The sequence below is a fragment of the Ceratosolen solmsi genome, unplaced genomic scaffold (genome assembly GCF_000503995.2).
Source record: "Ceratosolen solmsi marchali unplaced genomic scaffold, CerSol_1.0 scaffold29, whole genome shotgun sequence".
In the NCBI taxonomy this organism is placed as follows: Eukaryota; Metazoa; Arthropoda; class Insecta; order Hymenoptera; family Agaonidae; genus Ceratosolen; species Ceratosolen solmsi.
In genome coordinates this window covers 5236465-5256688 of record NW_011948417.1, presented here as the reverse complement: position 1 = coordinate 5256688, position 20224 = coordinate 5236465, and the positions used below count along the sequence as shown (strand labels likewise).

The following is a 20224-nucleotide window of genomic DNA, read 5'->3' as shown; positions in this document are numbered from 1 at the left end:
CGGCGCGACCGAGGGAATATTTCCTCATACCGACCTACCAGAGCTTCGATTTTGCGGTTTGCGGTCGTTGCAACCGGGCGCACACGGCTGTAACAAGTCTCATTACCACTTGTACGGACGGCGAAGAGGGATAATGGATTGCATCTCGCCGCAGACGCTCGTCGGCTCTTGATAACGCGCGAGCGCCGCATTTTTGCCCGATCCTTAGTGCGCTTTTGCTTCTTGGGATCTGCGAATTCGGACGTCTTTTAAATGCCGCGATCGAGGAATAAATACGTTTAGCCTTCAACGTCGATTCACTGGCTTATTTTACGAATAATCCTAGTCACTTGACATTTGTCACTGGAAATTTTACTTCTCACGAAGAAATTCGAATGGAAAGAAAAGTTAAAGAAAGAACTCGATAAATTTGAATTTTAATCAGCTCGTGTGATTTTTTTTTTTAAGCGAATAAAGTGATATCCAGTATAAGAAATACAAATGGCCTTTGATTTTTTATTTATAGCATTTGATTTATTGTATTTATATAAAAATTTATAACTAGCTGCTCAATATTACTGTTTATTTATTCCAATCTGTAGTACGAACAAAATTTCAATTATATAGAACTTTACTTCAGTTAAACATTGGTATTTTTATGATATTCGTGTTTTATGTGTTAGTCACTACAAGTTCATCTCCATTACATTTGCATTTTCTTTCTTTCTTTCGTTTTTTTTGTTTGTTTTTTTTTATGTTTTTTTTGTTTTTGTTTTTGTTTTTTTGCATGAAAAAGAAGTGTTGATAAGCTTATGCATTTATACTAAGTCACTAGACGACTTATATTATTTTATACTTTTTCTCTTACACACACACGCGCGCGCGCGCGCGCACACACACACACGTCGATTAATAAATGTATTAGTACTCGCATATTTAAATGCATTTAGCGTAGAAAAACTTATTTTATATAATTATTGTGTAAAATTTTAATGTTACGACATTTAATCTTAGGAACATAATTAATTATACATTAGACAATCACTCGAATAAGTAATATATATCGGTATACTTTTATAATAAAAATCATTCGTTTATAATAAGTATAAAACAGGGTAATTAATTTAACTTTTATTGTACTTATGCTCATAATTTTGATCATCATAACCATCGATGTACAAATTCAAATAAGCAGTTTTATATTAACGAGATTATGGTGGTTTTATTGACAATAAACATTTTAATTTTAATACTCCTGTTTTCGCTTTACTGAAATACAAATTTCCTCATAAAATAATCCATTGCCTCTCTAGATCTATTTTACATTTTATATTTTACTTTAAAAACATAGCAAAATTGTAAACGTCATTTTTAAGTGATATAAGGAAAATATAATACTTAATTATTTATAATTTTTTGATAATAATAAATAAAAATATGATTTATGATAACCATTGATGCAACGTTTTATGTAACGTATAAAGCGAAAAGCGAGAGAGTAATATCGGATATACATGTGATATTGCATTAAATAATCATTCGTGCAAGTAAGTATGCTGTGTTACGAGCGTGTGTTTGTAAGAATATAATAGTTAAGACATTGGTCGGACTAAAGATGAATTTTATTTTTAAGTGCATGATTTTTATAAACTCGTTAAGTTGTTGCAATATCAATAAGCAGATATTATATATATATATATATATATATATATATATTATAATATAATATCATTATACGTAGAATGAAAAAGTATGTTTTACGCTACAGAATTAATGAATCGTTCAAGCATTATAAAAGTTTTTATCTAACCAGCTAAATGCTCTAGGCTTTTGGCGATTATATAAAAAACTCTTTGTTTTTTGAGATTATATATATATATATATATATATATATATATATATATATATATATATATATATATATATAGGTATATCTAGGTATATATTATTAAGAGATGTAAACGATAGAGCTTGGCATTGAGCGATTTTTCTGCGGCATCATTTTCTTCTCCATAATGTCTTCGGCGGCTCGACCTTGAAAGCCAGTCGAGTTAAGGTTCGGAATGGCCAATTCCCAGAAAGCAGGCCTGTTTAAGCCTGGTAGCAACAATGGAGGCGCGCTTCGTATTCCCGTCAAGTGTACGTTCGCACCTGTTTCCTCTCTCGTACTCGGGGTCGCGGCTCTTTCACTCGCGGCGATCGTCTTTTGGATAGCGCGAGAGCGCGTATGCGCCACGGCAAAAGTAGCGACAATGTCTCGACTGTGCGGCTACCGTATCTACCTGCGATGAAAGCGACCTCGGCTTTTTACACCGGCGCGTACGCGGATGCGTTCCGAGGTTGCGGTCGCGATAGTGATAAAAGCGACGACGAGGATGAGGATAAGGATGACGAGCAGGATGACGACGGCAGCAATAGCGACGACAGCCAAGCACTGACGCAAATGACATTGACAGCTGCGGTAATGACAACGGACTATAAGGATGGCTCACGCGATCCCACCCCATCCCCACCCCCATCCTCAATCATCCATCGAACCCTATCTCTCTGTCTATAAATCCATTTGTTTCTATTGGACCTCTCTCTCTCTCTCTCTCTCTCTCTCTCTCTCTCTCTCTCTCTCTCTCCTTATTCCTACCATCCTTCACATGCTATCGCCATTTCTTTAACTTTTCCATAATTTCTATGAGATTAGGCGACGGAGAGCGACTTAGTGCGCTATCGCAGTGCATTTTTTCCTTTTCCCTTGCATTTACGAATTTTTTTCGTGTTTCCAACACTCCGTCACGACGATAAGCATCTCTTGAAAGTACACGTGACGAAACAACTTGCATTCGTAATGAACCCGTGTGTACGGTATATTGAACGGTGCGAATGGACCTTTTTCTGACTTACGTTTTTTCGAAACGAGCTTTAACGGATACAAAGTAGACGATTTTATTTTTAATGAAATACGTCAATGGTCTATGTTTTAGTTTACATGGTATGTGTAGTACCTTGTGATTATATAAAAAAAAATTTTTAAATTATCAGCTCAAAAATCTATCTTTGTCTATTTTTATAATTTCTGTCATCGGCACTGTATGCTGAATAGATTCATGTCGTTTACATGCAAATACTTGCTTTCCATATGAATCAACGACATATTCAAATTTAGCTGAATAGCCTTAACGGTTGTTACGTGCAATTTTATATCGATGAGACTAGAACTTTATCGAATTGAATTTACTTTCTAAAACATTATTTATTCTTTATCATTAACCCAACATTATATTACAATAATTAGACATTATCTATTACAGATTTTTTTTTTTTTCATTTAAAGGTATATTGCCTAATTTACATCGTTTCAATACTCCCTAATCGTACAATTAATAAGAATATTTATTACATTCAACGACAACAACAATAACAACAACAATAACAACCATAACAACAACAACAACAACAACAACAATAATAATAATAATAATAATAACAAATTTACTTTTGCATTACATATTTATTAATTATCTTGTTCTGGATTACTATCACTACAATAACGGAAGAAAATTTAATTAAAAATATGCATTACATGATAATATATAGTGTATTAAAATATTCTTTATCAGGTAAATTTTATATAAATATTTTCTATAAATTCATAGCTATAAATATCGGAACATCTATTGAATAATAATGACAATTTTTAATAAATTTTCTATCTAATCTCTTATCCAATGAGCACTTATTATCTTAATCTCATGTCATATATTCTGATACATGTCTTTGTTAGACATTCAGTTACCCGAGCTGAACCAATAAAACTAAATCAACTTGACTCTTAATAAAATAAATACAATTCCTTAACTTAACGATTCTAAATACGATATTTGAGTTTTTTTTAAATAACAAATACACATGTCCGGTGAAACTTTGCCTTTTCCCGAACAAATAATTAAATTTGTCTGTAAAATCTTACGTAAAATATCATACCAACATAATACAAATTACAACATTAGATATAATAAAAATACGTACGTCTTGTTATATTAAGCAAGTAATTTATAGAATTATATGAAAATATTTATTATTTTATGGAGATTCTTGGCATATCTTTGTAAAAGTCTTAATGGACAAAGGCAATATTCCATTAAATGAATTCGCAGATGATTTCAAAAAAAAGATATCTGAACAGCTCTTCATAAAGAACCCTCGGATCCTCGGTTGTATTTCGTGTCCTAAAAACTTGCCAGAGTGCAGAGTCATCTTTTCAAAAGATACAGCGAGGGCAGCAGCTTTCTACGAATTTACCCGGACTCTGCGAAAAGATGCAAACACTACAGCTGCCTTCTTACGTCTGTTTCTCGCGCGCTCTCACTCTCTTTCTCTCTGGCTCTCACTCTCGTTCTCCTCGTGCTTCTCTTGTTGGAGAACCTGTTTGGCTCATCCACCCGATGAATTTCGACGAGAGACGGGAGGAAAGACAGCGAAGTCGAGAGCTTGCCACCGTTCCGACGTGAAAAGAGCTCCTGCTTTTGCTCCGGCTGCTGCTGTTGCTGCTGTTGCTGCTGGCAGTGGTGGTGGTGGTGGTGGTGGTGGTGGTGGTGGTGGTGGTGGTGGCGATGGTGGTGGTGATGGTGGTGGTGGTGGTGGCGATGGCGATGGCGGTGGCGGTGGCGGTGGCGTTGGTGGCGGCAGCGGCGGCTGCGGCGATGGTGCTGATGCTGGTGCTGGTGCTGGTGCTGGTGCAACCGCTGTTGCTATTACTGGTGCTGCTTGACTCGCGCGCGCGCGCTTATCCGGCGAAAGCAGAAGAGCTAGCGCGACTCGATACCGCCTTTTTGCATTCCGCGCACGCTCTTTTTCTGTGGCGAACAAGGCAGATTATTAACTCCCCGAGAGATCGCGCGAGAGCTCTCGTGTTTACTACCTACGCTTTATTGCTCTCGTATTTCTAAGTACGGGACGATAAAGAGTCCGAGGCTTTCGCCCCCCCCCCCCCCCCCCTTCTCCTACCGCTACCCCTACCCCTCCACACCACGACCGTCTCGTGACTTCCCTCCCCTGCTCCTTTTCTTTTACCCCATAGACTAGCTAATATGCATTATTACATGCCCAAGTTCCGGACATTTATATAAAAATAAGAAATAACGAAAAATCGAATTAACGGATAGTGTATTGATTGATAAAATCTTGCGAGAGGAAAGACTCGGAGAGAAAAAGGAGGAGGCCAGCGACGAGTATACTTCTCTTTCTCTTGCACTACATATTTCCCTTCGTAGGTATAACACCTTTTGGAAGATAATAAAAATAATGCATACTATTTACTATCATACTTATTTACTTGCTTATGCGACCGCAGTATTGTTTTCGTTAAAACATTGTGCGACAATTTAATTTGTCTTCTTAACTAAGGTGTGCCACTAAGCCTGCGTATAGAAAACTTTAATAGCCCACCAAAGCCGAATGCTTTATTTAATTCAATAATCATTTAGTTGCTGTATCTTACCCGCAGGTGTGTATTTAATTTTTAATGTTTCTGCAAATATACCTTAAAATAAAAACAAAACAAAAACAAAAAAAAAAAAAAAAACTTAATTTTAATTGCCCTTACTCTACATTTTATTACAATTATTGCTTTTGCAGTTTATACAAGTGGGCATTAACGTTCAAAGTACAAGTTATAAAAAAGTATTCGTTTACATCATTATAAATAACTCCTCTTGTCAACATATCATCGAAAGAATTTTTAATATTACACTCTTTATTCGAAAAAGCATCTCTACTAGCAAACTAAAATATTGCTTTAAATTGTCTATAACTGTAAATCACATTTAAGTTTGGAAAATTAAGTGCTCATTACTTCATAAAAACAGGAAATACGAGGCCATAAAATGAGCATAAAAATAAAAGGAAAACTAAGAAAAATAAAAAATCTGTTAACATACGGTAACAATTTTCTTCTGTACCGTAACGATAGAAATGCTTTAGTTATTACTGTTATTGTGTGACGCTATTTTACGTTAGTTTGGTCCTTCGGAAAAAGTATAGCGTATACACGTGTAGTTACCTAGCATAATCGTCGTTAATTATCTAATAATATAATTTATGCGAATTATAGCGAGTTTCAGGTATAAGGGGTTAAATAAGAATAAGGATAAACAAGAGTAAGAAGAAGTAGCGAAATGGTTGATTCGCTCGTAACCGGCATTGATGCAATCTATCGGCCATTAAACGGGTTCCAAGGTCTCAAATCCCTTAACTATACGCCATGGATTTTGCGAAACCCCGGATCTGTTCCCTTCGCGTTCCATCCCTTATTATCCCGCTCCTTATATACTCACCGGGATAAATTAGTTACCTTAATTAGTTAAAGATTTTCCAATTGCTCGAGTTAGGGTTGATCGTTCATATGGACAAACACGAGAAGTGGAAGATAACTAAAAACTTTTGTCTCACTTCTTTCACTCTCTCCGTGGTAAAAATTCTTCTTCCATTCATTAGTGATGTATGATTAGTGATTAGTGATATTCATTAATTATATAAAGCTTATTTACGTTGAAATTTTACTTATTAAACCAATAGTTAGAGATTTTACAATATACACGAGAACAATTTATAAAATTTTGAACGATCAATGGATACTGTGACCGTAATAATAAATAACTCGATTAGATATTTCATGTTCTGATGACATTTACAAGCACAGCTTTACGAGTAAATTCTGAATTATTTCAACAAAAATACTTCTTAAAATCTATTTTCATTTATTGCATTATTATTTTTAATTATTAATTTGTTCGCTAGAAAGTGTTTGTTTATAGATGTTGGTACAAGATTGTTTAGTATTCGGAGGTAATAACTTTTCAAATTGCTACAATTGTATTATTCAAGAAATGGAACTTCAAATTCTATTTTAAAACTTTAAATTTATTAAAATAGCTTTTGTAATTAACTTTCAAACTTTAAACATATTTAATGCAAAACTGCGTTATATATATATATATATATATATATGTATATATATATATATATATATATATACACACACACACACACACACACGCATATTGAATTTAATTTATTTAATAAAAAAAAAAAACAACTGTTTTTATATTGTTGTGACATTACATAAAGAGTAGATTGAATAATTTAAATTTACGTAAATTAGCCATACTTTCTATTTTTTTCCATTTGATTGAAGTATGTTTATATTGTAACTGTAATAAGTTTCGTAAAAAAAGAAAAGAAGAAAGAAAAAAACAACAACAACAACAACAACAACAACAACAACAATGACTGAATCGCATAAATTTGAATATAAATCTAAGTGTATGCAATCAAGTTGACAAGATAATGACAAGGCGGAAAAGATTTTTCCGAAGCTGCAGGTTTATTGTATCGTTCCAGATACCCTCGGACTTCAGCAGAAATGTGCGTAAATTTCAGTACCTCCGTTTGAGACCGATCGCTCATCGACATTTGCAACTTATAGTTTTATGCTTGCAAAATTTGTTCATAAACTATTTGTCCGTATTTTTTTCTTTCCTTTCTCTCTCTCTCTCTTTTTTTTTTTTTTTTTTTTGTATATTATTGACAGCCTTTTTAGCCAGATATGTATAAACCTTATTCTATATACCTTTTGCTTAAACGAATACATTGATTATTATTTTTCTGTATCTTTTTTTTTCACCTTTTCAACTTGTGAAGCAGTATAAAAAAAAATTTTAGTTATATTCTCTAATAGTTTATTTTATGAATATTCTATATTCATTGAACAAATAAGTTAAAAACTCTTGGACAACTATGTGTAAGATAATAAGAAGATATTATAAAATATATATTTATTTTATATGAAAATTGACAGTCGCAAAATTTAAAGAAATAAAATCAATATCCAATGAAATTAATGACAACCACTGAAATATTTCTTTCATGCAAAACAAGAGACTTGTGTACATGCTTTAGGATTGCAAAGAAAGTTATGCAAGTCTGATCGGTTAACAACTTCCGTCATGACATGCTCCGGTAAAAGTATCGCGATAGCTTTTCTTTCTCGTTCACTCTCTCTCTCTCTCTCTCTGTCTCTCTGTCTCTCTCTCTCTCTCTCTCTCTCTCTCTATTCTCGACTTCCGTAGCTGAAACTCTTAGTTGGAGTATCTTCGTTACTCTTCGTGACTACTACTCGTAAAAGGTCAACAGTTAATTGCATCGACTTTGCGACTTGTTATACCACCATGCCAATGAAAATCCATCAAGTGAGAATAGCTAACCTGTTGTTTAATTGTTGACGACGAAAAGATAAAAACAAAGAGGTGCATACCTTTTTCATTCGCTGTTACTAAACATTTAAAAGTAATATTTGTAGTTTTACAGTAAAATGAAAAATATTAAAATTGATATCAATTGGGTATCTTAGTAAACTCTCCACGTATCAAAGTTGATTTCTTAATGTAAAAGCATACGTTTCGTAATCTTAAATATCGAAAAAAGATATTACTATGATGATAAAATATTTTTAAGTTGAACAATTTTTTCATATATAAACACCCATCCACCCACCCAGAGTTTACCCCTTCCCGACCCCTCCCACCCAATCACCATCACCATCCCCATCCCCATCCCCATCCGCCACACTTGAAGACAGTTTAGACAACAGCCTTATTTGTTACGGTAATGATGAAAGGGAAATTTTTAAATAATTATAAAATATGGTCATTTTATAATTTTAGGAATAGATAGAAATATAATAGGAAAACACGCGATATAAAATTAATAATTGAATTTGTAAAAAGTTTTTGAAAATTTTTGAAAATTAGTTTGTTCTATTTAGGAACATCTAATTAAATTTCCTTTCCATTAACATAAAAATTTGGAAGGTTTAATTAGTTTAAACGCATGGTGTTTTAAAGGTATTTCCTTTGTAATAATATTATTGTAATATTTTTGACTTTGTAGAATGCGCGTTAAAGTCAACCGTACAAATAACTTTGACTTTATAAACTGTGTGATATTACAATAAATGTGGCGATATTTCCTTATAAATCATCTTGCCGATAAATAATACGTTTATCCATAATCACGGAACTCGTTTCTTTGTTATGCGACTTTAATATAGCTCACTTCAAGAATCGGATTTTGATTAAAAACTGGATCTACGACGGTACCAGTCAATTAATTGCATCCTCATATTTCATATATTACGAGCAGTATTACTTATGTAGTTGTACGGTGGTTTTTTTTTTTTTTTTTTTTTTTCCCCACTACTTTCACATAAAAGGACATGCGTTATATGTACATCGAATGTTAATTGGGATGTCGATTTAGTTTCATAAATTTAATTGATATTCTGCTGTACATGTCAGAACGGAGAATAAATGAACTTTTGCATAAAAGCTTGCACGTATTTTGTTGAAAATCGGTCGGCAGTTCCGTTATCAGTCCTCCATTTCGTGATGTTCAAGGAATCATAGCCGACGTGATCGCGCGAAAGTAAGCGAGGGGGTCACACAACGTGGCGAAGGCGGTAACGCAACAACCACTTGTATTCACCTTCATCGTGGTATCCTGTGACACTTTTGCGGCCTTTCTTTCCTCATTCGCTGGTAAGGCAAATCAGGTTTGCACGGACTCTAGGTCAGAGGTCGTCCTGGTAACGCATCATTGCATTCCATGCAAAGGAGGTAAAAGTTCTTACAGTTTATCTTTCTTTGCAAAATATGGTGTAGTCACCACCAGGTTTGCTCGATCGTTCCGGCCTGCTTAAACTTATTGTTAGCTTTGATGGTTTGAGAATGGGCATCACGTAATATATTGGAATGCCTTGGTCTGAATTATGTTATTACGTGGTAGGTATTGTAAAAGCCATGTAACCAAGGTTTATTTTAAGGAACTTTTTTTTTTTTTTAAAGAATTAATACTTTCTTTGTTTGCAGTATATAAATCTTTTTTTTAAGGTTTTGCGCGCGTCTACGCTTAATACGCGCATTTTTAGGATTAAAGTTTGTAAAGTGTTGGAAAATAATCGTAACTTAACGTCTAAAATTATCATTAATTTTTTTAACAGAAGCGCTATGTCTGTAATTGTTATGCAATTTAACAACATAAGATATGTATATATATATATATTTTTTTTTTAATAGAAATGGATATTGTCTAGTAAGTAATGTATTATTTGAATTTTTTAGAGTTTATTGTCACCGTGGTCCTACTAAAAATACCTTTATGATTTTATTTTTTGCACAACGGTGCGGATATTTTCCGTTTTATTTGAGTAGTGAATAATGTACGTACTTTCCGTATAGATCATTAAAAAAAAAAAAAAAAAAAAAATAAATAAATAATAGTAGAAAATAATAATTTTAAAGTATGTTAATAGGCTAAATGATATCGTTTTAATTAAGAATAGTTAAATTAACCAATTACGATAAATTTAATAATAGATTTAAAAATTAAAGATTTAAAAAGTAAATCGTTAAAGTGAAATAGGGACATATTTTCTTTCTTATTGAAAGAAATATATTTTCAAATTGCTCTCTCAACATCTAATATTTACAATCTTTTATCTTAAATTTTAATAAACAAGGTCTGTATGTTTATTATGCAGCAATACAGTATACTCAGTGTTAATATACTCAATGTTAATTATATATATATATATATATATATATATATATATGTATTGCTACTGTTACATTCTTGTAGAATATAAATGTCTTCGTATTCTCGAAAGATTTAATTCATTCTCTGTTAAAGCACTTTCATCGTTCATAGGAATGATAATAGAGATTTTAAGTTAATTACTAAGATATAACGAATTATTGCATATTTCATAATTATTGGTTAAAAGAAAAGGTGATGGGCAGAGTATAAAAAAGGAACGCGAGATAGAACGTCAAATATGTTGCTTCGTGACAAAGGAGATACTTCCCCCATCAGGTTGTTTACTTCACTTCATCCCGACCAATGACTACCTGGATTGATTACTTCGGATTATCATTGGTTTATACAAAGCTTTGTGAGGATGAATTACATCGTAAAACCAGTTTAAGTTCTGGTAGCTGGGACATTATTGTCCCAGGGCGAATGTTTATAATCAGGGTTAGCTACGTCTAGTCGCATGTTCAATGACTTCGCTTCTAAAGAGCTTCTTTTGTATTCCATTCTTAAAGTCTTGACGATTGACGCTGATGATCAGGAGTTGGGATGGAACGGCCCCAGAACGGTGTCCAGATATCGGAATAACAAGTGGACCGGTTCGAGACTATTAACCTCCTCTAGGCTTTATATCTAAGTATTTTCCTCTTTACGTATGTGTGTGCGCGCGCGTGTACGCATGCGTGTAGGTGTGCATTAATTAGCAGGGAGTCGTGGACATTCACAGGTCTTTTTGATTGTCGAGGCTTATGTCCATATTTCCGTTATGACGTACCGGCTCGAGAATATTTTTATTTCCGGTCGCATAGCACAAATCCGGTATTTCGGTTGTAGGTGCTATTTGAAATGTTCTTAATTGTCTCCTTTTTTTCTTTTTTCTTTTTTTCTTTTTTCTTTTTTTCTTTTTTTTTATTTCCATGAAGAATTTTGCACATATTGCCCGTCGTATATACATTGACATATTTTACAAGAAAGAATAATAAAAAAAATAACTAAATTACGTATTCAAAATCTTTCAGCTAAATATACGCAATTGTGTATTCACATAGATAAATTTAAAAAAAAAATCAGACATTTTGAATTCAATGTCAATATTTAATTTAGCATTTTATTGCGCGCGTCTCTTCAATTAAAGCAATTCTTAAAAGTATATATAGTCACATTTTTTTCAAACAATACAGAAACAAATATTTGATATGAAAAGATTATATTTGCTAACAAATGAAAAAAATTCAATTTATTCTAATTTATATAATTCTAATCTATATAATTCGCCGTTTAAATTATTTTAGTTTATATTATATACAATTCATAGTATTTGTCAAAGTTTTAATTCTTACGAGAGTTGGCAAACAATTTATTTAGTAACTTAAAAATAAGAGATTTAATACAATTATATGTGAAATATGTTTTACATGATAATAATAATAATAATAATAACAATAATAATAACAACAACAACAACAACAACAACAACAACAATAATAATAATAATAATAATAATAATAATATTTTTATTGATATAGTTATATAAATTCATTCGCGAGTTTTTTTTTCTATTTGCATAAGCAGTAATAATTATGTATCAAATTCAAAGTAAAGTAAAATATAAGGAAATACAAATGTCATTTTATAAATGTAAGAATATAGATATAATAGTCGATATTTCTTGAACATCAGTCGATCTTCAATATCTGAAATTAAAACAAGTTTATTAGTATGTTCCCCAAGATTAAAATTATTCAGTAGCTTTTATTATATTAATAAAAGTTAAACAACTTTTGAATAATCAACATGATCGCTATCATAACTACACTCATCTTGTCATTTGAGCGTACACATTAATGTTGCTTTGTAAATGTCATTGAATGCATTTCTTAGTATTTAACACTTCCCCCTGTAAAGAAAAAAAAAAGGCAAACGGCAGACTATAAATTCTATACACTTACTAAGTTATTACTAAAAGACTAAAAAGAAAATTATTGAGCACATGAAGCAGCATTCTTTTATTTGGAGATTGTAGCACTCTGTTGTAGCACTGATTCATTTGGAAAAAGAAAAAGAACAATGGCGCACATCTGACAGGCAATTAGAAAAATAACCGTTCGTGTTTGATTAATCTTATGCTTTTTGTTACAGCCCTCCAGGGGATGCGTGGAACAGGCTTGCAACGATGGTGAATCTCCTTGAAAAATTAGAGTACTCGCGGAATCTCTTGATTCAGTCAAAAGATGCCGAGGGGCGGGAAGATGGTAAGTTAAGCAATTGGGCATACAACTATTTTGCATTTATATTTATAAATTATAACTCGGATGTACTCGCTGATTAAAGTATTTACGCTCGAGGGGAATGGTCGGTTAAGGTAAGGGAAGTATTGATTGGTAATCATTAAATTACATCAATGGTACATCAAACGCTTAGTATTATGGTAAGCAACAGAATTTTTGATCGATAATTTCCAAGAAAAAAGAAAAAAACTCTTCAAAACTAATTCCGATCGAGAATATTTTAATGAATTAATAATGGCCTTCGACTTGATGATTTGTTTTTGAAAATTTTAATTGGGAATTTAAACATTAATAATTAACAATTACAAGCTAATCGTTAACGATACAACGGAATTTAAGGAAAAATTGCTATTATAAAAATAAAATTAAAGTAATAAATACACTTCAAGTCTGTGAATTGCACACATATATTCAATTTCTTTTAAACATTTTTAAAACAAATATATTTCTTCATTATATTATGGATTGTCTATTCGTTCATGACTTTCAACAGCATAATGAACTCAATCCGTTCGGATGTAACATTTTAAGCGATACTATTAATTTTGACGATAATCAATATGAAATGAATATCGTTGAAGGTTTTAAATGAATTATTAAGTATTATAAATTAAAAGGCTTTAAACGCGTTAAAAAGAATTATAAATTCTGCATGACGAAGATTAACGCCAGAATAATTCTGAATATAAATAATATTCTTGTAACTCGGTACTCTACTAAGTACTCCATTAAAAATGAAATTTAAATAAAACTATTAATTTTTATTTGTCAATTTGTAAACCGTTCATATTCCATATATACAATGTAGACAAAAAAAGAAAAAGAAGAAAAAAAAAATTAATTACTTTCCTTTATTAATTTATTATTCCTTGGTAGAAATACCTAAATATGAAGAAGTATAGCAGTTACTTCTAAATAGCATAATTATAAAATATACAATTTTCTATTCTCATCTTCGTCACATACTTTAGTATCATGTTTCATACATTGAGTCAGCTATATTGCATATAAAATATGCCGCATGATATTTAACGTGCGCAGTCAAAGTATCCTGTAAACATCCATTTTATTATCGTCTTCGTGATTAGCACGGAGGGAAATTCTTATTTTCCTTGCTAACGCTTCCAACAACATCTTCCTTTTTCATGTCAACGTATTTGCCTCTCGGCTCTTCCTTTTCTAGTCCTTACATTCTCTTTATCCGACGTCGTATGCCACCCTTTATTTTCTTCTCTTTTCTCACTTTCTTCCCCTCTTTCCATCCTTGTCAGGGAATTCCTGTTGATCGACGGCGAGCTGTACTAATCACTGTAATCGAAATGAGCTAGCCGATTTCTATCGTCTGCTAACGCAACAACAAGACGGTTACGTACAAATGCCTCTATAGCAGAATTTATATCGTACATGCATAAGTAACCGAAATAATCAATCATTTGCAACGCTTTTTTTGTATCTTTGATGATCGTGGGCCGTTTTATCAGCTCCGAGTTAACAGACTACACTCCTTTCTTTCTTCTTCTTCTTCTTCTTCTTCTTCTTCTTCTTCTTCTTCTTCTTCTTTTTTTTCCTAGTTGATCCCAAACGTACAGACACTAGCATTTAAAATACGGTGCAATATAAAGTTTGAATAAACGAGGAATTTACTAATGAATACGAACGTTACGTTCTCAACTTTGTAGATCACTTAATAAAAAATTTGTTTGATTGATTACAGAATTATTGATTTTATATAATTGACGGCTGATTAATTCAAGTTAAATTTTGAACATTTACTAATAATATATTTTATAATTTTGCTCATTTAATATCAATATCATTTATCATTATTATATTTTATGTTATATTCCATAAGATATTTTTATCTATCTTTTGCAATTAACGTATTAATATTTGTAAGATTATTTCGGAGATAAAGATGAGGAAACAAGTATCAATGACTCGTGTTCTCTTTTTAATTACATTTAATTTGATTTTGCATCTTTGAATGCTTTATAATTTATAATTGCCAAAGGTTGAAACATAAAATCTGGCGGACCATCCAGTCGTAGATTACAAACATTTTTATAATTAAGCTTCAACTGATAATCAAAATACTATATATATATATATATATATATATGTATGTATATGCGAATTAAAATAATTAAATCATTTCAACCGAATTTAATAATATAATAAAATTTCCTTTTCCGTTTAATTTCAATACATAATTTAAATGCTTTTTTATACCTTAAATCCTAATATATATATATATATATATATATATATATATATATAGGAAGAATCTATCCAAACAAAATGCATGTGATATTAACCATAATTAACAAACAGAAATAATATTCTATTATGAAATATGTAAAAAACGATGTTATATTATAGTATTTACATAAATTTATTATCATAAATCACCTTATTTGTCAATTCACAGTTATATGAATACGTCAATATCAATTTATTTTTCAACATCTCATTACGAAAGTTTGAACATATTTTATATTAATTGCAGTGAAGTTTATTAATTTAACACATTTTCAGGATAGACTTTTATTAACTTATTGAATAGAAATTATACAAAAAGCTTTTATTATGAATTCAATAAATCGATTGTTATTATTAAGTTGTTTAAGCGATTAAAATGATTTTTATTATTATAAAATTGATAATAATATTATTATTATAAAATTAACATTAAAAATTATAATTAAGCAGGTGAAATATAGAGTAAAATAAATTTTTTATATATGTATTGGAAAGCAATTTTCGAAACTACTGCTAGTTACGATCATTTCATCAAAGCTGTGTATAATGATTTTACCAACAAATATTTTTACATAACATATTTAAATAATTTTATACGAAATCTTTAAACAAACATTAAATCTTAAAAATATCTTTTATGTTTGTATTTATATATTCACATACAAATATGTAATATAAATACAGAACAATACTACATTCATATTGCTTATTGTTACTCGAAATTATTAAACGTAGTGATTGTTATTATATTTCAAAAAATAATTCTTACAATAAGGAAATACATGTAAATTTAAAAGCTTTACTAGATTTTTCAGTTAAGTTCCAATGTTAACAAAAAATATTTTATCTTCTTACGTGAACGTAATAATGCTTAACAATACATTCGTTTAAAATGCTCATACGTTGATGTACATTAAAAATTTTAATCCGTAGTGATCTCTGAAACACGCAATGAGTTCTTAAAAATACAGTTAATACAAGGAAATTATATAAAATAAACCTAGATAGGATGAAATACTAGAATGATTATTTCATCGAAGTATAATACAAATGTTAATTATTATTTAATTTAAAATTTTAATATTAGAGGCGAGTTTTGGAGTCCCTAGTGCTAACTGACAATGTTCATTCGTAAGAATAATCGATACCCACGTATATTCATCATATTGTTTGTGCTCGTTATACAAGGATTCTGGCGCGAGTTCGTTCTTAGTTTCGTCACCAGGAGCCTATTCACCATACTTTTAGTGTGGTCGTTTAGTGTGTCGTTCACAATAAAAGCATCAGCCACTCGGAGTTGTAATGGTGAAGTCGTGTAAGCGTCCTGTCGTCGATATTTGTCTTTGGCGCGTATGGTAAATCGAGATACACGAGGAAACCAAGGCTCCTGATAATAGAAGCGCGTCTGTGCCACCGAATTACTAATGCTTATTCCATTAGAATAGGCGCTGTTCCAACTGTCTTTTTCATCAGCATAAAATGTCTGTAACGACGTCATAACTTGTTTAGCGTTTGAGCCGCAAATGTCTATTGAACAGAGGCAACGACTCCACTGCAAAACCGGGATCTTTTTATTTCGTTTATAGGGGGAATCAAAAAGCGGCTTCTTACTCAATTGCTTCACGTTTATCTCGTTGTAAAAGCGCTGGCAATTAATACGCAGCCGCTTACAAATGAATAATCGCGTTTGTTTGGCACTATTAACGCTGACGGCAGTCGTACGTACCATTCCTTTAGGGACTTTTTATATTGTCCGTTCTTAATGTTTCTGATTTTCGCCATCTAATGCTCATTCTTCGTGATATTTATGTAACGTAACGCCAGCGCTTACTATTATTTACTATTATGGAATATTTTATATATTATTTAATTTTAAGTATTTAAACGCTCTTGTTTCACATCATTCTATTCCGCGCTATATTTTAATATTTTTATTACTATATTATTATTTATCGATATATTTTTAATTGTTTATACAATTAAAATCATCATTTACAATGACAAAATTACTAGTATTGTTTTAATGTAAGATGTTGAGCTTTGTGCTACTTTTTTTTAATCTAGTTCAATGAAAATAAACGTTACGCTTTATAAAATATTACGTAATTATATATGAAAATTAAGTACAGTAGCTTTTAACTTTAGGAATATTACAAAAATATGTTTAAAAATATTAATACGCTTAAAAACCTCAGCTCAGTGTAAATCATTGTACATATATTTTATATTAAATAAATGCTTTAATCATAATTTTTCATTATTTTATTCGTATTACACTTATATATTACGTAATACATGTTGAATATGTATTAATATATCTTTTTTTTTTCTTTTTTTCTTTTTTTATTTTGATATTATGACGATTAAAAAAAAAAAGCAATAAAACAGCATTGAGACTAATACTTGAAAAATTTGAAGACAAAATAATAAAAATAATAATTAATTTTATAACATGAAAAAAATCGAAAAACAATTACACAAACTGTTTAAAATAAAAAATTTAAATTGTTTGTTTTATTTATAGATTAAGAAAATTTTTTTTTAAATATAGTAGCAATTATTTGAGTTTAAATAAATTCTCAGAACGAAAATTGATAATTAATCATTACATGGTAATGATAAATACTTAAGCAATTACAATTTTCCGAAACTTGCATAAATTACTTATTCAATTTCTAATAATTATGATAGAAATATAAGTTAATATTTATACTTAGTAAGATTTTCAGCTTTTTATCATTTAGATGGTTTTCAAGTATTTATGATTACTTTATGAGAAACAGTTGATCACAATGGAAATAGTTATAAAATCATAGGACTTTTGATTGTCTAATTCTTTTGATTACTTGGTATTTAAAGAACATTAATCATTGATGCCTAAGAGTCTAGACAATAACGAGTCTTTAATATAGAATTATAATACATCGTGCAATGACAAGAATTTGTATGATTATTATATGTATACAGTATTTTATGTATAGATGGATTTATTATTAGCTTATTAACTTATTTATAGAAGAGAAGCGAAAGAGAGACGGACGCACAGAGAGAGAGAGAGAGAGAGAGAGAGAGAGAGAGAGAGAGTTAAGTATCAAAAATTTGTTGAAATATTTTAAGAATATATAATCGTCATTAACTGTATGTAATTCGTGAAAACATATATTCTACGTTGTGGGATAGCTAATGATATTAAAAAATCATTATTCGATAAATTCTTCAATATTAAGTCAATTGATTTTGATAATTTTTTATTTTTACATTATTTATTATTATTAAAAATAATTTATTTTTAAATCGTTGCATTTAATATTCTCTACATAATATTAAATCGCAAATGCAATGTAATAGCTTTATTAGATTCAACTTTTAGTCGATTAAGAAGTACAATTTGATAGTACTCTTTTATATATTAGAATAATATAATTGTCATAAATGTTATAAATGAGCGAAATGTTTGGTTATATGCTTCGATTATTGATTTTACAAAATATTATTGTAATGATGCATATTTTATTTACAAATTATGAATGTCTGCCTTCTCGATTGTTCTGTTTACAACATATAGTCTTCGGATAATTAATAAATAAATAAGCACTCAATAATATTTACTATTTATGTATTTATAAATTCAATGTAAGTTCATTTGACGAGTGTATTAAACTGCCTGTAGCTAGTGATATGAGCAGTAAGTACCTGTCAATGACGTGCCTTTAAAACTTATAAATATATAAGATAGTTGAGTCGCATCAAGGTCTGATTTAATCTCTCTCAAATCATGTCAATACATGTGTGAGGCTAAACACACTACTTTGTAAGTCTGTAATTCCTAGACCAAAAGGTGACGGACGCTGCATGAAAGTATAAAAAGAATATTTAATATCCTCGGGCTCCTGAAACATTAATGCCAGATCCACGGTTGATAAAAGAAAAATAAAAAACAAACACCGTAATGATTAAAAATACATGGATAAATTTATTTATATTTATATACTATAAAAGTATTATAAGCCATTATAATTCGTGTTCTGATAAATTCATAAATAAATCATTGATTTAATAATTATTTAGTAACTGTTGTTGTTGTTTTAAACAATGAATTAAAATTTTTTAGGATTATCGATGTGAAATTTGCAATTTTGGTATATTAATATCGTAGAATATTTTTTGGCTAAAAACATGTATTATATAAATTGTTATTTGGATCTTGCGAGAACAATTATTTAATATAATATTGAGAGTAATGCGAAAAAAATAATTGAAACGCCAAATTTATAGAAGATCTACCAATTTTCGTCTCATTGAAATGTTTAAATAGATAAAACAGTAAATTTTTTATAGTAAAAAGGCATTTTCCGGTCTGTAGGTGATTTTTTTTTTTATAAGAACGTTGATCTTATAAGAAAAGTTTATGTTAAACTTCAAGCTTTTCAACATTCTGAATTTAATGTAGTAAATGTAAAGGAATCATCATAGTTATATATATTGTTTTAATAGGGCAGATGTTAAGTTTAAACTTTAGTCTTTAGATTCCTATGGAGTTATTGTATATCATCTAGTAACGATGATTATTTTTCAATTTTTCTTTATTTCCTCGTAGTTTTTCTGTTTCAAATCACTCAAGCTTATACGATGATTTTACTTTCGTTCATATTCCCGATTTCTCGTTACTTAATTTTTTAATACTGTTCTTTTATTGCATATTGGTACGTGTAATCCTACACACGCGCGCGCGCGCGCGCACGCACAAACACACACACACACACACACACACACGGATTTGGTCGTTTGCTTGAATGATAAAAGCGACATTTACACGATAACATCCTGTCACTGTCATAGTTCGTGTTTTTTTTTTGTTGTAAATTTTCTGAAATCTAATAGTGTATACATGAACGATAAACTTTTTAATATATATTTTTATATAATTATTTATGATAAATGTTTACGAATATTCCTTAAAGATATAAAGTTTACCATAGTCTAACTGTACAACAATGAGCTAAAAGTATATGAATTCATTATTTTTAACTTAAAAATTTTAAGCAAAAACTAATTATTAA

General features: G+C 30.4%; 1 protein-coding gene across 1 annotated transcript in view; it reads left to right on the top strand.

Moving 5' to 3' along the window:
- The window catches only part of LOC105360001 (Smg6 nonsense mediated mRNA decay factor), a 154390-nt gene that overhangs the window by 103347 nt on the left and 30819 nt on the right, over nucleotides 1-20224 (top strand). Inside the window, exon 21 of the mRNA XM_011496771.1 lies at nucleotides 12757-12869. Coding sequence (XP_011495073.1) covers nucleotides 12757-12869 — 113 coding nt within the window. The remainder of the gene's footprint in view (nucleotides 1-12756; nucleotides 12870-20224) is intronic.